General features: G+C 52.0%; 4 protein-coding genes across 4 annotated transcripts; 3 read left to right on the forward strand and 1 right to left on the reverse strand.

The window, feature by feature from the left end:
* Positions 1-165: 165 nt before the first annotated feature.
* Positions 166-2,952, forward strand: ACET3X_006145 (uncharacterized protein; the record flags this gene model as incomplete). Its single annotated transcript, XM_069452324.1, has 1 exon — positions 166-2,952. One exon carries the CDS (start codon positions 166-168, stop codon positions 2,950-2,952), a length of 2,787 nt encoding a protein of 928 aa, XP_069306505.1.
* A 2,058-nt stretch (positions 2,953-5,010) lies between these two features.
* ACET3X_006146 (uncharacterized protein) lies at positions 5,011-5,997 on the forward strand (the record flags this gene model as incomplete). Its single annotated transcript, XM_069452326.1, has 1 exon — positions 5,011-5,997. The coding sequence occupies one exon, from the start codon at positions 5,011-5,013 to the stop codon at positions 5,995-5,997; it is 987 nt and encodes a 328-aa protein (XP_069306506.1).
* A 2,768-nt stretch (positions 5,998-8,765) lies between these two features.
* On the reverse strand, positions 8,766-10,028 carry ACET3X_006147 (uncharacterized protein; the record flags this gene model as incomplete). The annotated part of the gene is made up of 4 exons (XM_069452327.1): positions 8,766-8,964; positions 9,014-9,617; positions 9,670-9,842; positions 9,904-10,028. The coding sequence occupies 4 exons, from the start codon at positions 10,026-10,028 to the stop codon at positions 8,766-8,768; spliced, it is 1,101 nt and encodes a 366-aa protein (XP_069306507.1).
* Positions 10,029-15,630: 5,602 nt separating this feature from the next.
* On the forward strand, positions 15,631-17,742 carry ACET3X_006148 (uncharacterized protein; the record flags this gene model as incomplete). Its single annotated transcript, XM_069452328.1, has 4 exons — positions 15,631-15,667; positions 15,790-17,333; positions 17,382-17,447; positions 17,698-17,742. The coding sequence occupies 4 exons, from the start codon at positions 15,631-15,633 to the stop codon at positions 17,740-17,742; spliced, it is 1,692 nt and encodes a 563-aa protein (XP_069306508.1).
* Positions 17,743-19,909: the final 2,167 nt, after the last annotated feature.

The raw sequence follows: 19,909 nt of genomic DNA on the forward strand, positions 1-19,909 counted from the left end.
TCTCCACTGACTTACTCATCGCCGCAAATTCCAAAAGCAGCCCCGCAACCGCGCTATGAGTATGAAAAATTATTGGAATAAGTGAATGACTTGTTGTGCAAGCCTCGATAGTATTGCGCCCGAGCTTTCCCACCTCCAAGTCTACACTAATCGACATCACCAAAGATGGCTGATGTTTTCTTGAGTTTCTTCCGCAGCTCGCTGCCGGACGAACTCGCGGCGGTGCTTGAAACCACCATCAAGGCAACCGAATCCGGAGATTTTTTGAAAGTGCTCCAACTACCAGAAGCGCAGCTCCTGCTAGGCCATCAGGAAAATGAAGCCACCAAGGACGTCAGAAGAGGCGATTTCGCTGTCTGGAACGACTATATCTTTCGCCGCCTTGGACTACTTCTGTCAAACCAGAGTGAAGCGGATTCGGATTCAATACAAGCCACAGCAGCATACAAGCAGCATACATACCTCCTGATTGCGGTCGCTGCTTTGCATGCATTTCTGCAGTCCAATGTTACTGGGCCACCACTACCTTTCAAGTCTGCCGAAACACTTTTATCGGAAGACATTGCAGGTGATGCAAAAGGCCTCAGCAAAGCAAGAGCAGATCTCGTGGCATCGTTGAGTGCAGATGGCGTTGCAGCATACAAACTCACACCAAACATCGAGCTACTATGCCTCGCGCAAACTATCCTCGTCAGTCCCGCCATTCGAAAGAACATTCCGGTCGTAGCGTGGGCGCGGTTCAGAGTCAATTTTGTCCATCAGAGGCTGCTCAGCGAGCCGGCACCGAGTCTACAAGATGCCATCTATGACGACTTGAAGGTCGTAGAAGATTTGATCCAGAACTCAGATAAGAACAGGGAGATCAGGGACCTGCATACTAGCTTCCTGTTGGAACGAGCAGCGATTCACACGCACCATGGTCTGGATAACAAAGCCAAGGCGGACCTTGATCAAGCAACCTCGGAACGAAAGTTTGAGTTTGCATTGACTGGACTGATGGGAAAGAGGACAAAATTCCAGCAGAAGGACACCAGCCAGCTTATTGTGCTCGCCCGAAGTGCAGGGTCGGAAACCAATGGCGCAACAGACACGAGCTCAAAACCAAAGGCCTTGGATCTGAACGACGATACCTTGCTCGAGTCTATTTCCTTCACCAACGATACTGCATCTATGGAGATCAAGGACGAGTCCTCTCTGCCAACGTCTCTTACGTCCATGGACCCATCGAACCAACCTTTGCTCGATCCACTGGATTCGGTCATCATGCTCTCGCTGGCTGAGAGCATCAAGAACACAAATCCCGCCGATGGTCTTACAAGAGAACAAACCGAGCCGTACGCTACCAGGGTACTAGAGGGCGGCAGCTCGAACTGGCAAGTCTACACTCAAGCTCTTCTTGTGCGCAGTCGCATCGAAGGCTACAAGTCGCGGACTATGGAGCGTGGGTTGCTACAACTACAAGCTCTGGTGGATCAAGTCATTGCGGAGACTTCTGGCGACGCGACCACCGATGCTGAGACGGGCGAGAAGATTACCTCCTTCCTGCCACAAGCCAAGGAAAGCGAGGCGGCGTCCGTTGAGGAGCGCCTTCGCTACATCTTCCCTCTCTGCTCGCCAACCCGTTGGGAGCTTGAGTCCGAGCTTGCTGCTCGATGGGTTGCTCTAGGTGGTTTGCGATCTGCGCTCGAGATTTACGAGAGATTGGAGATGTGGGCCGAAGCAGCACTGTGCTATGCAGCCACTGAGAAGGAAGAGAAAGCGCGCAAGATGATTCGACGACAACTGTTCCATGCTACCAATGGCGACGATGAGAACGTGAATCTGGACGAGGAGAAGTGGGAGGGCGCTGAACGGAACCCACCGCCAGCCGAAGCGCCACGTTATTACTGCATTCTAGGCGACATTGACAACGATCTATCCATGTATGAAAAGGCCTGGGAGGTCTCCGGTAAACGTTATGCGCGCGCTCAACGCTCTCTCGGTCAACGTTACATAGCAGCACGCAACTACGAGAAAGCCGCAGAAGCCTACGAGCTTTCGCTGAAGATCAACGCGCTGTATCATCCCGCATGGTTCGCCCTCGGATGCGCATATCTTGAACTTCTTCAGTTCAAGAACGCCGTTGAAGCATTTTCGCGCTGCGTTCAACTCGACGACCAGGACGCCGAGGCATGGAGCAACCTTGCCGCCTCTCTTCTCCACCTCAAGCCCAAGGTCCAGGAAACCGTAGACGGCGAACTGCAAGAAACCAGAGTAACAAACCATCCTCGCACCGACGCCCTCAAGGCTTTCAAACGCGCAGCCACGATCAAGCATGACAACTACCGCATCTGGAACAACGTCCTTGCCGTTAGCGCCTCCACTAACCCACCCTCTTGGTCTGACGTCGTAACTGCTCAACGCCGTATATGTGAGCTGCGCGGCTCCACCGAAGGCGAAAAGTGCGTCGACGCCGAAGTCATCGACATGCTAGTCAAGCACGTCGTCTCCAGCGAAGAAGAGTTTGACATCTCGCGCCCCGGTCTCCCCCGCCTCGTAAACGATCTTGTGGAGAAACACATCAAGCCTCTCATCACCGTATCGCCCAAACTATGGATCATCCTAGCAACACTATACACACACACCAAGCGGCCGACTTCGGCGCTAGAATGTCACGAGAAGGCATGGCGAGCAGTGACGAGCCAGCCGAAATGGGAATCTGGCACCGAGGCAGAGTGGAACGCTGTTGTTGAGATGACGATGGATCTACTGGATGCGTATGAGACTTTGGGACCGCGTGAGCGCACCGAGGGTCTGGCGGGTGGAAGTGGGGAGCTGGTGGCCAAGGACTGGAAGTTCAAGTCAAGAAGTGCGGTGAGGAGTGTGATGGGTAAGGGGAAGGAGAACTGGGAGGATAGTGCTGGGTGGGAGAAGTTGGTTGAGAGGTTGGAGGAGTTGAAGGGGAAGGAATAGATGGGTTGGGATTGGGACTGGGGATGCATGTAAGTTTCGTTCATGATTGGGTAGCTAGTGGAAAAGCATGTCATCTATCGAAGTTTCTTGTTTATATAATGCTAGCAAATTCTTTGACGAAACCAGATGAGCGATGGAGATCCTATTGGGTGTGAGCTCGAGGGTGGCACGGTTAGTGCCGGCGCTACGTAAATGGCTGCGGCGCAGAGGGTGACCAAACGAACGTACACGATCCATATACCAGCCATCTCCACAGTACTACATACACCCGCGACCATGTCTTTTCTATCGAAAGTCCTTTTCTTTGCGCCATACCTAGTACCAATTCTGGCGGGCGCTCAGCACGCACGACAGCAAGGGCCTTTTGCCCTGACGTTAAACCCGTCGTCTATTATAGCTTCTCGAATCAACTCGTCGGGTCTGGTCGAACTACGGACATACCAGGTTACTTCCGAGTATCTCTCGTACTTTGACGATAGCATAAGTCATTTCGATCCGCAAAACAAAGTCAAAGACAAATGGGAATGTAGCAAAGCTGCAATATCCACATTTCGCACTGTTATCGCTGAGATTACAGAGGACTTGACAGAATCTCTTGGCCATCCTCCTAAATATTCTGCATTGGTTTGCCCTGCGGTTTTCAACACTTCTTCTTGGTGCGCAGCTTACCGAGCAATACGCACCTCTCCCGAGCATGACGACAGACCATTCAATCAAGTGAAAAGAGAAGATAGACCATTCAGCGAGAGATATGGCGCAGGAGCCGCTTACGAGGCTTATGACTTGTTTCATCGATGCGATCTGTTAGGTCGAGCGCCGGAAAACTGTAATGAGGATGGCCCTATAAACCTGATCATTGGGGTTGAATACGAACAAAGCTATATGCATATCAGGCTTTTCGAGATGGCATACGAGTGGCAGGGTTATCCACATGTTGGTGGAAAGTTATGCCGCGAGTGCGGACTTCGTTTCAATGAGGTATGTTAACCACCATCGTAATGCTTCTTGTGGTAATTGCGGAGACTGATTCAAGTGTATGACAGACCCGAGATGCACTGATTTATGAGGATCGTGTCCGTATCTTCCTCGATAGTTCCATCCGCGAGATAGTAGCAAGCAACCCATACTATTCGATGGACGACCTTCGGGCCGCAGTTGTCGTCGGCGAAGTTCCACGGGCAGCAATCGCAAAGCTGGAAAACTTACTCCGGCAGACCCTGGAGCTGGATCATATAACGATGCTGAACGACATTGACGCAGCTCTTGTCAAATCTTACGGGGCAGCTTCGTTTGCTTTACATACTGAAGTTGAGCCTGAGGCCTACCAGGTATTTGTATCGCCGCCGTTGGGTGTAGAGCACAGTGAACTGTAATGGACAAGAACCTGCACAGTACGTCATGGACTAGCGGCTTTACCTCAAGTGGATTGTAGCGTGTGATCTTGACTGAATGGAACTTGGATATTGAGCAAACCACCAAATTGGCAGCCAACATCATCGTCCGTACTAAGCACTGAAAACGGCTCGTAGTCGAATCATGAAAGTCGTCCAAAGGATTCAATTCAGTCCGAAAGTATGCGGCGAACGTTCCGGTCACGCACCACAATTTGACAACACGGGGATTTGGCCGATATCCATCCGTCGTCTTGACCTGACGAGGGCTGAGCGAACGAGAAACCTTGATCTTACTTTTTCTATCCCCGCAAAGACCGCTATGCGGGGTTCTCCAGGCCAGCCAGGCTAGTAAGGCGGTTTCGGAGGCTAGCGTACCTGATTTGTGGGTCGTTGCAAGCAATTGTGCCTCGAGACGAGCCACGATTCGTAACGGGGCACCATCCCCTCACAAGAAGACTATTATACGAATCGCAACATGAAGTACCGTCGTGTATATATGCTCCGTTCGCCGCATTCCATCACGCACATCTTTCCTGTGCAAATACTCTTGCCCTCCACATCTCCACCGAATTGGATTGCTCTCAATCCAAGATCGCGAGCTTCAGAGTCCAAATCCTGATCATCACAGACCTGATTCAAGAGTTGTAAGAGCAGAACACAAGAAATGTCAAACAACATCCTCATCACCGGCGGCGCAGGCTTCCTGGGCCCTATGCTTGCCGCCAAGTTGACAAAAGATTCCTCTAACCACGTCGTCCTGACCGATCTTCAAACACCCCAGAGGCCAGCCGGAATTTCATCTTCGGCATCCAACCTGGAGCTCACAGCTGCGGACCTCACCTCACAAGCAGACATCACCAGGCTCCTCTCCATACGCCCACAATGGTCGGCCATCTTCCTATTCCATGGCATAATGTCTGTTGGCTGCGAAGAGAATCCCGCGCTTTCCACCAAAGTCAATCTAGGCGCTACACTTTCTGTTCTTACGTCCATCTCACAACTTCAACAACCCTCCAAACCCCGCATTGTCTACGCTTCCACCCAGGCTGTGTACGGACCACCTTATACGGCATCAGGTCCCATTACAGATGATACTCCCGCGACACCAATAGGCGTCTATGGCACCCACAAAGCCATCATGGAGTATCACGTCAACGATCTTAACCGCCGTGGTCTAATCGATGCCTTCGCCGTACGTCTACCGACCGTGGTCGTGCGTCCAGGTGCGCCTTCACGATCAGCTGCCGCATTTCTAAGCGGTATGATTCGCGAGCCGATGGCCGGGCTCGAATGTATTGTGCCCATTAGCGATCGTTCGGCGCGCCAGATGATATGTTCGCCACGCGTCATGATCGAGAACTTTGTGCGCGTAATGAAGGCTCCCGCGGACGTTATGCCGTCGCATATACGCGCAGTGTATATGCCGGGAATAAGCGTAACACTTGGAGACATGTACGCAGCGTTCGAGGCAGTATGTGGAAAGGATAAACTGGGGCTGTTGAAGGAGGAGGTGGATGAAGAAGCGAAGAGGTTGCTGGATAGTTGGCCGCAGACTGCAGAGTTCGGAAACGCAACGAGGATGGGACTGTTGTTTGACGAAAGCTGCGAGCAGATTTATAGAGAGTATGCTGATAGCTTGAAGGCGAATTAGGCTCGAGGCAGGTTGAGCAGCCAAGCAGTTCGCGAAGCCCAACCTTTCCCATTACGAACGAAGCATGTCTTTGTGCTAAATCAATCATCCGTTTCACCCAAGATACCTACGGCAAAGCAAAATGATAGCATGCCGAAGTGGGGCCATTTCCTGGGAAGTCATTGACCCTTCCCACGAGTTCTTGTAGGCGCTCTTGACCGTGTAGTCCTTTACGCGCCGCATCCTACCAGCTTTCTGCAGAACTTAGGTTCTTAACAGTAATCGGGCGCCTAACTGTTCGCTATCGATCCCTGCGCCCCAACTGAGCGTATGCGCTCGCCCTGGTCCAACATCTAGCGCTTCTATGGCAGTCTTGACATGTATAACGAACAAGGTGTAACTCAGAGTTCAAAGCTGGCGCACAAAATGTTTTCTCGCATACACCCGCGTCGCAATCATTCGGCATCCTGCACTCGACATTTGAGGTTCCTCTCGAGATGGCCACGTAGAGATGATCGCTCATTTATTTATTCTCGGTCGTCTCTCGCGTCGGAAGCAAGATCGAGTCCAAACAACATCCAGAGTATGTTTTGCATAACTCATCATTTCATTCGGGCTGATCAAGTGCCAGAAAATGCTTCAGAAAACGATGTCTTCACATACAAAGCTCAACGGTGGCTGTGGAATGAATCAGACCAACTCCGGCGCCGTTATTTGGAATTCCACCTGAAGGCGCTCGTTCAAGTCGCCGAGGATGCTGTGGGTAGTGACGCAAACTGTGTAGAAATTACAAAACCCCCAGAGGGAAATTTCCAACAAAACCTTCCTGGTAACGATGCACGACGGATACCAACTGATAGCTCGGCTCCCAAATCCTAATGCAGGCTCTGCGCATTATACAACTGCTTCCGAAGTTGCGACTATGGACTATGTATGCCCCTTTCACATGCTACACACATTCAGACACGAATATCTGCTGACTTGCTGCTCAGGTTAGAGATCGTCTCCAGATTCCTGTTCCGAAAATCATCTCATACAATACCCAAGCAGAGACTAATGATGTTGGCGCAGAGTACATCCTGATGGAAAAATGTCCTGGTATAGAACTCGGCCGTCTGTGGGATGACTTGTCAGCAAAACAAAAGGTTGGCATTGTGAGACAGCTTGCGACGTTCTCTACGCGATTGTCCAAGGCTCGCTTTCCTTATTACGGTTCATTGTACTACGCAAGAGACATTCCCAATGCTACAGGCATGAAGATCGACGATACCTTCAGCGTCGACCTAACTACTAGCCGCTCCTGGTTTGACGATAGCAGAGGAGAAGTTGATATCTATTGCGGCCCATGTAAGACACCACCGCCTAGACATGCCTTCAATCCCGAACACAGATGTAACCATGTATAGGGAAATCAGCCGAAGATGTGTTAACAGCGATCGCGAAGCGCGAAACCGCATGTCTCGACCGCTTTTCAGACTTTCCGCGAGATCGTCAACAGGGAATTTTCAATGGCCCCGGAGGTTATCAACCATCCAAGGATACTAAGTTCGCAGTGATCAGGAATTACAGCTGTGTTCTTCCTCATATAATCCCCAAGGACGATACATACACCGCCTCCATACTGTGGCATAACGACTTGCATTCTGACAACATATTCGTCAATGAAGACTGCCCTACCGAAATAACGGGGATCATCGATTGGCAAAGTGTACATCTCAGCCCGGCTTTTCTTCATGTACATCACCCATCTCTTATTGCATACGATGGACCGATCCTAGATACTTTTGAGAAGCCTTTATTGCCTTCTAACTTTGCAGAGCTGGCTCCAGATGATAAGGACAAGGCACGAGCTCTGCACATGGCCCAAAGCATATGGGGTCTCTACGAGATATTCATTCAAAAGCAAGCACCGGATTTGTTGCGAGTATTAAACTACCGCAATACTCTTTCATGTCAAATCATGAACCTCGTCGGGTCTACTTTTGATGATGGCGAAGCCTTCGTCCAGACCTTGCTGTCGCAGTTCGCAAAACAGGAAACTTGGGAAGCCGTGATCAAGGCCAACGGACATGATCCTGCCAGTGTACCTTGTCCGCTCAAATACTCAGACGAAGACCTCAAGAAACAGAAAGAAGCTATGCGAAAATGGGAAAAGGATGTTGAGCGAAAAGCACGCGTCATTGGCGAGGTTGGTGCAAACACAGGATGGGACGGAGCAGTACCTCCAAAGGATTTCGACAAATTCTCCGAGAAACTGCAGGAGGCGAAAGAGAGGTTCCTGAATACAGAGTCAAGATCTCCAGAAGAAAGAGAACAGTGGGCAAAGGCTTGGCCGTTTCGAGACAGAAGGTAGGTAGACCACATGCTAGTCGAAGATGCGTCGTTCCTCGCCCTCCAAGTCACCGAACCCGACTTTTCGTGCTAAAGCAATTGTCTATTTCACTCACGATCCCCACAGCAAGGCAAAAAGATAGCATCAAGTACTATTCAGATGCAAAAACAAAAACATACAACAGCGGGGATTCGCTAGTGGTCACCCACCTAACTACTAATCCGCCGGTACACTACTTGTATATGGCTGAGCGGACGGGAAGCCTAATTTTCAGTGTCCTATGGTCGTATGTGGAAGGAATGGCGAGATTTGAAATAATATAGTCGATTCATGCCTCGATGCTATTTCTGGCTCTGTAGTCGTGGTAAGATCTTGCAAGCGCTAAATTCTATGTCCATCGCATCTCTTTGTCGAAGCTGCGTCGTTACTCGCCCTTGAGGTCACTGAGCCCGACTTCTCACAAATTCCTGAGTATCTCGACAGCCTTGGTGAAACTCTCATTCGACGCATAGCCCTCGTCAGTCAAGATACCCTGTAAATCTTTCCAGAATTCTTGGCTCTTGTTGAACGACTCTGCCTCTTCGTCGTGTTGCCGTATCTCGTCTACCGAGAAATGGTACGGACAGGGTTCGTTCGTACCAAAGTGACTCCACTCTCTGCAATAACGGTCAGCCATGGAGCTTGATGGCAAATCGATCAACACACCTCTCAACGCGGATCAAACATTCTTCAAAGGGAAAGAGACAGTTGTCCCAGGTAGAGCCAACAAAAGCTTCTAATTGCTTGAGGGTCTGACCATGAGGATGTTGCATAACCTTGTACATCAGCGGGTTCTTCTCCGTCGTGGTTGTTTCATAGGTGTGCACTAAGATGGACTGGGAAACTTGGTATCTGAGCTTATCCTTTGTAGCATCGTCGAGTGCTTTAAAGTTTTCAGGGAGCTTCATCAACATGTCGATCCCATAGTCTAAAAGCAATGGGGGGTTGGCGCCGATAAACACCGGGGCAGCCCAGGCTCCCTGCCAGTCGATGATGCATGATATCCGGGCTTGGTCGTTGATATATATGTTACCAGCATGGAAGTCTGGTTGCCAAAGTCTGGGAGAGGCGAGCTCTGAGTCCTTGGGAGTGATGTGCGGGATTGTAGCCATAAATTTCATTAACAGGGCTGTGTGAGCCTCTGGAGACTTCTGCTGTGGACTCGTGCACTGCCATGGAGTTTTACTCGGCTCCTGTGGGTTTGCATAGATGTTGATCCATTCGATCTCACGGCGAGCGACGGACTTTAGATATTCTGCAGAAGATGCCCCTATGTTCATTGTAAGTCTAGATCCAAGTTACGTAGTCATCCAGAAACTTACAGGGACCATGACATCTCATGTCACTGCGTTGCTTTTCCCAAAACTCCCTTCGAGCGATGGGACCAATGCAATAGGTTGATTCGACGTGGCCAACGACATCTTGCGGACCACTTGTAACGATAGCCGGCACACATCCCGCGATACCACTATCTTTAAAGTACAACGATCCCAATCTGACAGTATGTGTAAGTCAAACTGGCCGCAACCTCTTCGTTAGAGCAGGGTTGCTCTTACTTTGTAAAGGAGACTGAGAGTAGTTTCCTTTCAACATCTACAAACTCACGGACAATGTCAGACTTCGTCCGCAACGAAAGATCCTGCCAAGCTTCGTGGAGCTGGGTGCCATTCGCTTCTTCCATGATAATATATTCTGCTTGGACAGGGTTTTGATCGGTAGCGCTCCAAGCAAAAACTCACGGGACGGGTATGTTCAAAACGGTCCGAGCAAACTCCATAGTCGCCACTTCCGATGCCGTGGTCAGTACTCGTGGGCCAGAATTAGGGTGTGGGACTTTTGCGACGATCTTCTGGCCGTCATCCATCTCAAGGCGATATGCCTTGTTGTAGTTGCCTTCGCCGATCTTCTTGAAAGATATACACTTGTTTGCACCGACGGCTTCGCAAGCCGCTTGCTGAAGACTGGATACGTCGAAGCGTCGATATCGGGCTTCCAGTTGCTCACGCTCATTCCATAGCCATCGTCCGCTCGTGTAGCAGAACAAGGGGTTCGTCTCGATTTGAGGATGTGAGGGTATTGCACGGCTATCCTCCAAAGTGTGAAGTAAGCGGAGGTAGTGCCGCTTTGCGATATTCGACACCTTTCGACCAAGCGCCATTGCTAGAAACCTGCATGGAGGCTGTAATGCACATGGTGAGGCTAAGTTGATGAGACGTCAAGACACACCGCCAAGCATACACTGTACCTATATAGGAAATCACTAGACTAGATTGAGTCTAGCAGTTTCCTATCTAGGTAGCCTACCCCAACCTGTTTGACAGCAACACAAACAGAGACATGACTCTTGAAAATAAGTAGCTGAACATAGAACTGAGTAACTTAGCCTGATGTAGAACCGCGAGTTTAACGAATCGCGAGGGAGAACTAACTTTAGTGACCTAGAGTTGTATGTAGAAGGAGCGGCGAGATATTAGAATGCATTGCAAAATCAAAATCGCCCTAACAAACAACGTGATGGCCCTTTTCACGTCCTTCGCATCGTCAGTATCAAGCGGTGATGACCGGCCTACGCGACGATCTTTTGCTGCAAAATGCCGCCGATGGCTTGCCCCAGATGCCAGAGAGATCATGCACCCCATTCTACGGCCAAAGTTCAGAAACGGCAACGAGAGGTCCGAGACAAGGCCATTGAAGATGTCGCACATCAGTCATTTGCGGACAGAAACGTTTCGCAATCGGGGATGCAATGATAGCGTATCTAGAGTCCCGCGGCAGGCTCGGCCGGAATCGTGGAGAGATAACGTGCCCGGAAAGTGCGTGACACTCTGTGTTGTTGTCGGAGGTCCCACAGTGATTACACTGTTGGTGGTGCGATGCGAACTACTCGTGTAGGTGCATGATCAGAGCTGAGATTTCCCCACATCTGGGCTTTCGATGCGGCGACCTGGTACTCGGGTCTCTTCCCATCGGCGTGGCGATATGTGTGATGCTGGTACAACGGATAGTCAGAACTATCCGACAGCCAGGTTGAAGAGAGGGTTTGTGCTGCCAATGAATGGAGCCACGGCTATCGGGTTTCTGTCCGCGCCTGCGAACGCAAAGTAATCCTATCGTAAGTTAGCGCAGCCATGCTCATCTTGGATACTTGCATGAATCTTATGTTGGCTCGGTACCGAGCATCCGGGTATTGGGGACAATCACTAACTGTTGGCCGTCGGCAAGTCTATGAGGAGACCCTATAGCCATTTATGCGGCGAGCAGATGTGTATGACAAACGGTGGAAGCATGGTGGTGAACGTGCCTACGATACGGTAAGAGCAATGCGCTTGCGCAGGAGACCGGCCCAAGAGTCGGCCGGGTAGGACGCATGGGTATTGGATGAAGCGGGTGGCATCTGTTATGGTGTAGCGTGTGTAACAACGGGAGGTACTTGTGCTCGGGTCGTAAGACCAAGCCCATCTTCAACAGTCCGAGATCTGCTCGCGTACGAGGACCGTTGCAAGGTTGCACGAGCTGGCCTTTGTTGCGACCAGTGACCAGCGGGGCTTTACCTCGAGGACATGCACAACCCATGTGCATGCGAGAACCCTGAAAGGCGTCTTGGGAAGTTGCAGCGGTCTCTCTATGATTGGGTCCACTATCACGAGGCGGCTGACTGCATACCTTTGATTATGTACCACAAAGATGCGGAAGCGTGTTTCAGATGGCAAAGGCGAAGACCCGGCCCCATGGCAAGCGTCCTCGTGGGAAGACAGTATTGTAGTCGTAATAGTGTGTTCAAGCCACGATACGTAGCCCAACTCCTGTAGTGGTTAGAGCAGCAACTTCGAATCGTTTGTACACAACTCTAGCTGCCCAATGGCGCAAGCATGGCGTCGTAGGTTGGGCATACCAGATAGATTGGTCTCCAAGCCATCGTGGAGGCGAGCGCATCGCGTTGCAGTGTGCACAATTATCCATTCTGGGAGATCACAACCGTGATGGGGCAAAGCGCGGGAGTGTAAAATGTGAGGACTCAGCGTTCACAGCGCAACACCCAATCGAGGATTGTTTGCGGCCGTCTTACACTCTCCTCTGATATGCTGGTCGGCTCGCCCGAGCGAGGCCGGCAGCTCTGCATCGCTGAGCTGACATTGTAAGCAGCAGATGTGGTGGAAGCGTAGAGACGAGCGCTTAAAGCTGTGGAGCTAGAGGGGCCTACAGGAACGAGAAAGTGCCAGTAGGTGAGGATATGGTAAGACGGCTAGTGCGGACCAAGAGGTGAGAAGTCTCGGTACTTTGGAGGCAACGACGGCATGCAGCACGAGGCAGGGTCCTGGTACCGTCGGACGCGTGCGAGAAGTGCGGCCCCTGCAGAAAACACCTGGCTGTCGCATTGCGCTCCCGGATAAATGACGTGAACAAAGAGTGATGATGTTAGAGACGGCCCAAGTGCTTGATGGGGGGAACTTTGGCGGAAGCGCTGCTGCTAATGCTCCCCTTCTGGCTGCTTACACACAGCCACCAGAGTTCCGCTAGGCACCCGTTCAGGGCAAGCGCGCCTGGTCATGCGGCATCAGCTTTCTAAGAATACTACGAGGCCACACTGACCATCTTCTGCTAACATGGCATTGTCTGAACGCGCACCGGAGGCTGCTGGAAGTCATCGCGTTTGTTCGTCGCGTTAGGGATGCGCGCATCGGGCGCGTGGGTACCGTAGCGACGATGCTCACAGCACCAGGGCGCGCAGCCGCAAGACTGCCAGTCACTTCGGGATGAGATAGCCGGACGATAGGGGAGGGGGTGGCATTAGAAGACGTCAGAGAAACGGACGGGAGCCGTGAGGGTCCAGTCAGCCTCATGTCGCGGAAGGAGCGACGGGCGGGAGTCGTTGCTTTTCTCCCGATGCGGCGGGAAGCAAACAAAGCGAGGCAGCTGCGACGCGCCGACCGAGGCAGGAGCAAAACGGCGTGTGAGAAGGTCAGCCAGACAGTGACGACGACAACAACAACAACAAAACCACACTGAGCGCAACAAAGCGCCCGTGTGGGACGAGGGCGACGCTCTCCGCCGGCGCATCACCAGCGGGCAAGCAGCAGTCGCATCGCAGTGCGAAGCATAGGCATAGGCCTAGGCGTGGGCATGGCATGGGCATAGGCAGCGGTGCCTGGCGGCGGTTTGCAGTGGCTCTCCGGCGATGCACAGAATGGACAGGGATGTGGGCGATTTAAGGTTCTGCAAGCCACACCAGGAATAGATGCATCTTCGCTTGACCGCTGGCAACGGAGCCCACTGCTCACCACACTCCAACAAATGCCCTCCCTTCCTGCCACTATGCCATCACCACCACGCTCAGACGGGGCCATGCTGAGCCTTGCCATGCATTGGCCGCCATGGACAGCCAGCTGCCGTGACGGCGACCAGTCGCTGTCCACTGAGCCCTACCGCCAATCTGCCGGACTGATGAGGCTCATGGCTCGCCCTGACAGCTGTCCGCATCGAGGGCCGTAGACTTGCTGCTGATGCTCACTTGAGTGCTGGGCTGCATGTATATCATCGTTAATGTCACCGCTGCGCTGGGCACCCGCGAATCTGGCTGCTACGCCCGGCTCATGCGTCAACCTCGCCATATTGAGCACCCCGATCTTCTTTCCATATCTCCCCCTTGACTGCCCGTCTTTGCATCGCCTGTTCCATATTTCACATCATCACAATCGTCTCCACATTCGACGCCTCACGGATAGTGTTTGGAGGCTTTGACCCGCCTTCTCCGCATCCGCGCCTCCTGCTATTGCAGAGGTCTTAGAACCCCACTCCACTCCTCAGGTACTGGCCAAGACCATCCATCTCTCTAGCAATCCGACGTCTTCCCATTTTGGAAGTACATTCTGGTGACAAGCCGATCGGCCCACTGAGCGCGACCATCACATTCCAGAGCATACCTTCATCACTCGCTGTCGAGTTCAGCTTACTGCCACTTTGCAGTGCTGCGCCATCCGAGGCCACCCGCAACAGCCTTAGTGCATAGGCTCCAGCCGCCTGCTCTCCACTACTGCGTGTATCCCTTTATGCGAACATAGGGACTGTCAAGCTTTGCGCGACGTGGTGCTCAACGGCCATAGTGCTAGCCTTTGAGGGCGCGCCTCACCGTCGACAGGCCCGCTAGTCTACCAGTTTGACGGGATCGTTAATCATCAAGAGCCAGCCCAGCCCCCAAGAGCTTGCTGTACTCGCTCGCTATTCCTTGCACTTGCGTCCATGCTCCGCCATCGACGTTGGACCAATCCTGTACCTCTTCCACTGTCCTGGGTTGATTCGTCGCTCGATCCCTACATCAGCTCTACCTGGTATTAACTGTTGCCTATCTCCACAGTCATAGATCCGCGGTCCCGCAACCCTATATACCTTCCGCACGGCAAGGCTGCCGAGCCTCATGCATATTGGTCAGTCCTTGGTGCATGTCTCTCTACTCCTTTGTCCTAAATGTAAGTCAACCCGTCAGTCACATCAAGAAGCACGTCGGTTCATGCCGTGTTCCGTACCAATTCACTTACACTCATCTCAGCACCTGGCATCAGCTCTGGATCAGTCTCCAATTGCGACAGTAACACGTCCCATTCCCTGTTTCGTCCGTAGCGAGCTGTTATTGTCTGAGTCGCAGTGGACGAAGAGCTGAGTCTTCTGAATTTGACGCAGACTCAAAACCGCCCTGCTTCCCGTATGAATCGGACTGTTGAACATCCCGATCGTTTGTCTCTAAGCAGGCTACTTTTGTCAGCTTCGCTGGTCACAACGCCGTTCAGGACTGTCTCCAAATCTACCTCACACCATATCTGTGGCACTTTGTCCAACTTACTTGTCGCAAAATCTGCCTGCAACAAGGACCTTTTGTCTCTTTACCACTGGGAGGGACGCGGACCGTTGCCCCACGGTTTCGGCAACACTTCATCATTGTTTGGCCGGCAGCGAGACGGGAAAGGCACCTCGCCAACATTATCTGGACAGGTTCATCAGTATCCAACTGACCTGTTCTATCTTGTTAGAATATCAGGTGCGTAGACCATGCCCTACGTGACAGTTCCTCGAGGCGCGCCAGGACACTCGGTCCTGAACGCCTTCATTGCTGCCTACCCTTCTAACCCCCACGCGAAGCTGCCTGTTAACAGCTCCATAGTGTACCATCCTGAAAGCAATCACGCGCCCTTCTCGACTTGCAACAGGACGTGTCTCCAGCGCTGCGAAGTCCAAGCCGTGGCGGTGAACCTCAGGCCGTCGCAGCTGCAAGAGCCGCGATAACATTGTCAATGTCTGGATACGGCAAGAACCATGGATATGTATACGGTAAGTGGTTCGCGGCTCATCTGACGAGTTTGGAAGCGCACCTGCCCAAGCTAGGTCGGCTGAACTCGGCACTGGCCCACGTGAGATCGATTAGCATGCTTGACTGACCACCTACGTTCCAGATGCCGAAGCCACCAGATCAAATCAGGTTGCAAGCTACCCAGGCATTGCGCAGCCCGCATTCGCCTCGCATTACACGGATGCGCCCGCGCTACTAGGCCATGAGTCCACGGGTGCAGATATGCCCTACATCCCTAGTCTGGCATACGAGTCACGCGGTGCAGGAGACGTTCAGTCCAGTCCATCATTTATCGATGCAGGAGTTCGTCATCCCGCCTCACTTGCAGATACCGAAACGGAAATCACGGAACCGATTACACCTGCGCAGGGAACCGCTGGATCTCTGGTAAAGTTGCACCTTCGGACGAATTACAATCTTGATGCGAACCAGCATACCTTCATACTCATGTTTGGCCAAAAGAAGTGCGTCGGTGCACTTCAAAAAGTCGACTACGACGACGACGAATCGTGGTACAACTACGTACTGAACGTCGAAGTGCCCCCTTTCCCACTGACCAACACATTCGATCCGACCATGATGTTGAAACTGCAGATGGAAGATAAGATGGGCAATCTACGATCGCAAACCGACGCAGGAAAGTTCACCTATACCGACATGTCGCCAAACCTCGCGTATCAATCGTCGCCCGATTTTTCCAGGAAAAGAAAGTACTCTCCAGAATTTGGCAACGGTCGAGAGTTCTCCGATGGCAACGCTGCGAAGCGAGTGTTTGCGAAGCCACGCGCAATGTCTGGAGCGTATCCTGCTGCACAGATATCACCGCTAGCGAATCAGTCTGCGTTGGCCAGTTCGTACGCGCAGAGTAGCAGGTACAATCTGGCAAGGCCGACAAACTACGGTTCGCAACTGTCGCAGAAGGACCTTTATGCAGTACCCTCGGGTATGGGCATAAGTCATGCTGAATACGAGCTTCCGCAGATATCGCCAATGTTGCATTCCTATACTTCCTACAACCCCCTCACCAGCACTGGTAGAAACAACGCGGTGGCTCCTGTCTTGCCTTCGCCATCCGCCATTTCTACGCCAGTCCTCGTCCGGGCCACACATCTTGCGCAGGCGAGTGGGAGTACTTCTTCGATCCAGCCTTTCAACCCGTATGCTATGAGCCAGAGCAAGGCGATACTGAAGATAGACGGGGATCTTGACAAGATGGCAGACAACTGGTCGCAGGAAGAGTTGGACGCTAAGAGGCGGCTTGTCGGGTTCGAGCGATCGCAACATGGCAGCACCATAACGACTTCCTTCGGGCCTGTCAAATCAGAGGGTCGAGACGCACGTGGTATCTGCATCAGCTGTATCTGGTGGGAAGAAAAGAACGAGTGCTTCATCACAAGCGTAGACACGATATTCCTTCTGGAACAACTTGTGAACGTGCGCTTCACCGTCGAGGAGAAGAATCGCATCCGTCGCAATCTCGAAGGTTTTCGCCCCCTAACGGTTTCCAAGGCAAGACCAGATAGCGAAGGATTCTTCAAGGTTATCATGGGCTTTCCCCACCCCAAACCTCGCAATATCGAAAAGGACGTCAAAGTGTTTCCCTGGAAAATACTCGCGCATGCACTAAAGAAGATTATCAGCAAATATGTACGTGTTCTTGCAACTACTTGTACAACAAGAAGCTAATAAAACCAGTCTGCTAGCTATGCCTCAACGGCTGGTGCCGGCCATCTCCCGATTTCCACAACCTCTGCGTACGCTGTAAGCGCCGCTTCACAGGCAACATTGAACGCCCGTCGAAACACGTCGCCACAATCAGTACCCACATCCACCTCTTCGACGGCCTACACACGTAACCTGGTCTCCTCTAGCCTATCGCCCCACCAGAAGGTGGCAGCAGGGCTCGAAGGATCAGCAGGACAGGGCATACCGGTTTCCCAGAGAACACCTCCAGGGCAGAGCATGATTCCATGGAGCACTTCCACTCACCAGATGTCACAATACCCCTCAGCAATGTCCCATGAGGGACGAGGGTCCTGGGACTATGGGTATCTAAATGCTTCGGCTGCGGCGGAGGTGCCGCCGATCCCCCATTCGATGCAAATGTCACAGCAGGCCGCGACGCCCGACCTCAGCCACATATCTGCAGCCCACACCTATCATCATTACGGTGAAGACACAACAAGGGTGTAGAAGGAGAAGGATTAGGAGAGAATGTTCACAGGGCCACAGATACGACTACGCGTTATGGGCGTTATGGGCGTTGATCAGTGTCGGGTGATCAGCCAATGTCCGCATGATCCATGACGACCTAACCAGATCAGGTGTTGCACCAATCTTCCTCCACACCACTTATCGCTAGATCCGCCTCGCGCATCTCGCACACCTTCTCATGTTTGCAACTTCATTCCCAGTTTTTATTTCTTCAACATTATATGGTATCTACTTCGGCGTTGATCACGGCGATTTCGGCATTTGGGCACTGGACGCATAATACCCCGGGGAGGCGGCGTTCATCATATTTTGGAATTCATCGCCCACAAGCATGTACAGGATGATGGCGAGTTATCAGGCGACGCCTCAGGCAAACAACTTGATCGCGAACCCTTGTCAAATTCAGCATGGTCAGCTTTGCATTACATTGGCGTTACCTCATGTTTCCCTATACCCAATACTTTCTCTGATACCCACCTTTGATTGTTCACTATGTTACGAAGATCTATACCCAAGTCTCATCCAAAAGAGGGTCACACCACATCAGCCCCATACGGCTGCTCAACAACAGACACTTCTACTTTCTACACCTCGAGGCTCGGTGTCTGCCTTGTCATTTTCTTCATCTGTTTTGAACTCCAAGGATTCTACATTTCCTTTACTCTGTCAACCACACCATATGTAACGCAATATGTCGGTAACACACTAAACCTCGCCTCTACATATGCGATTCCTATTAAACATCTCTTTGCAGCCTGGCCCGCTCCTAACATGTCAGGTTATGCGAGCTCCGCCACATTGAGGGCGCAGCCACCTTTGGCCCCGACCCTTACGACTGCCTAATTCTTGCCAAGGAGCTACAACCTCCGCGGTCGCCGATGCGATATAGCCATCAGCTAAGCTTATCTGCCATGTACCATGATCTCTCAACAGGTCGCGCGCATCAGTCGGAACGGTGCGGAACGAGCGGTGGGTATCCTGGGGGTCTTGACAGATGACCAGTACTGGTCCCGACACTCAGGACCCGCGTCACACCAGATGTCCAGGCGATCAGTCCTGGCCATGAAGCCACATGCTCTAACAACAACTACCTACCCCACGCCAACTCCAGGCACCTGGAAGCGTCGCGTCGCTCGAAAAGCTTGCCAGTGAACTACGGAGCAGACGTTGTGACTGCGCCGCATGTGTGCCTTGCCAACGTTTCATGTGTCCGCACCACGAGAACGTGCATGTTGCTTATACATTCCATATACAACGAGAATACGCCGCACGTACCCAGACTCAAAAGCCAGGATACAAAGGATCCGAAGGATGGCGATGCAGCAACCCAGCCAGGGTAGTGTGTAAACCACGCCCGACTGCATGAGCTTTGCCCTACATACCATCCATCCATTCATTCATGCACCAGATAAACTAGAGCTGATTCGGCGCAACAGGTGCATATTCTCAGCAGGATTGCCAACTTCAACAATGTCATCCACATTTTATCCAAGATGGGGTCAGCCGTTTGACGCATCTGATCATTCCGACCTGACAGAGACGAGTGCTTGGATCACGGGCGTAGGTAGCCAGGGTCCGAGGCGGGCTGGGGTCCGGGTGCTAAGCTTACGTTAGACCACGTGGGATAACGCAATGCTCACTGCAGGCTTGGAAGGAGACGTGCGCAAAGGCCTTTTGGTGTTGGGTCGGTGTTGGTGGAGAAGGGTGAGGTTTGTCATATTGTCGTATACGTGTGGTTTGCCTTACAATGTCACGTTGAGGCCACGGCATCCTTTTACTTGCAAATTCTCATTTGAGAGAGGTGAAGTGGAATCAGATGGGAACCATGCGTTGAAACCAGGCGACAAGATGCGGAGTAGCAAAGCGCATTAGCCGCGAGCGCTAAGAAGATTGACATGTTCAAGGCCATAGCGTTACTTCTGACTGCTATCATCGACTTCGTGAATACTGCAAGGCTGTCGGAAGTCTTCTTCAGATGGTGCAAGACTCACGTGAGCATAAGAAAACTT

The sequence above is a fragment of the Alternaria dauci genome, chromosome 5 (assembly GCF_042100115.1).
Source record: "Alternaria dauci strain A2016 chromosome 5, whole genome shotgun sequence".
Taxonomy (NCBI): Eukaryota; Fungi; Ascomycota; class Dothideomycetes; order Pleosporales; family Pleosporaceae; genus Alternaria; species Alternaria dauci.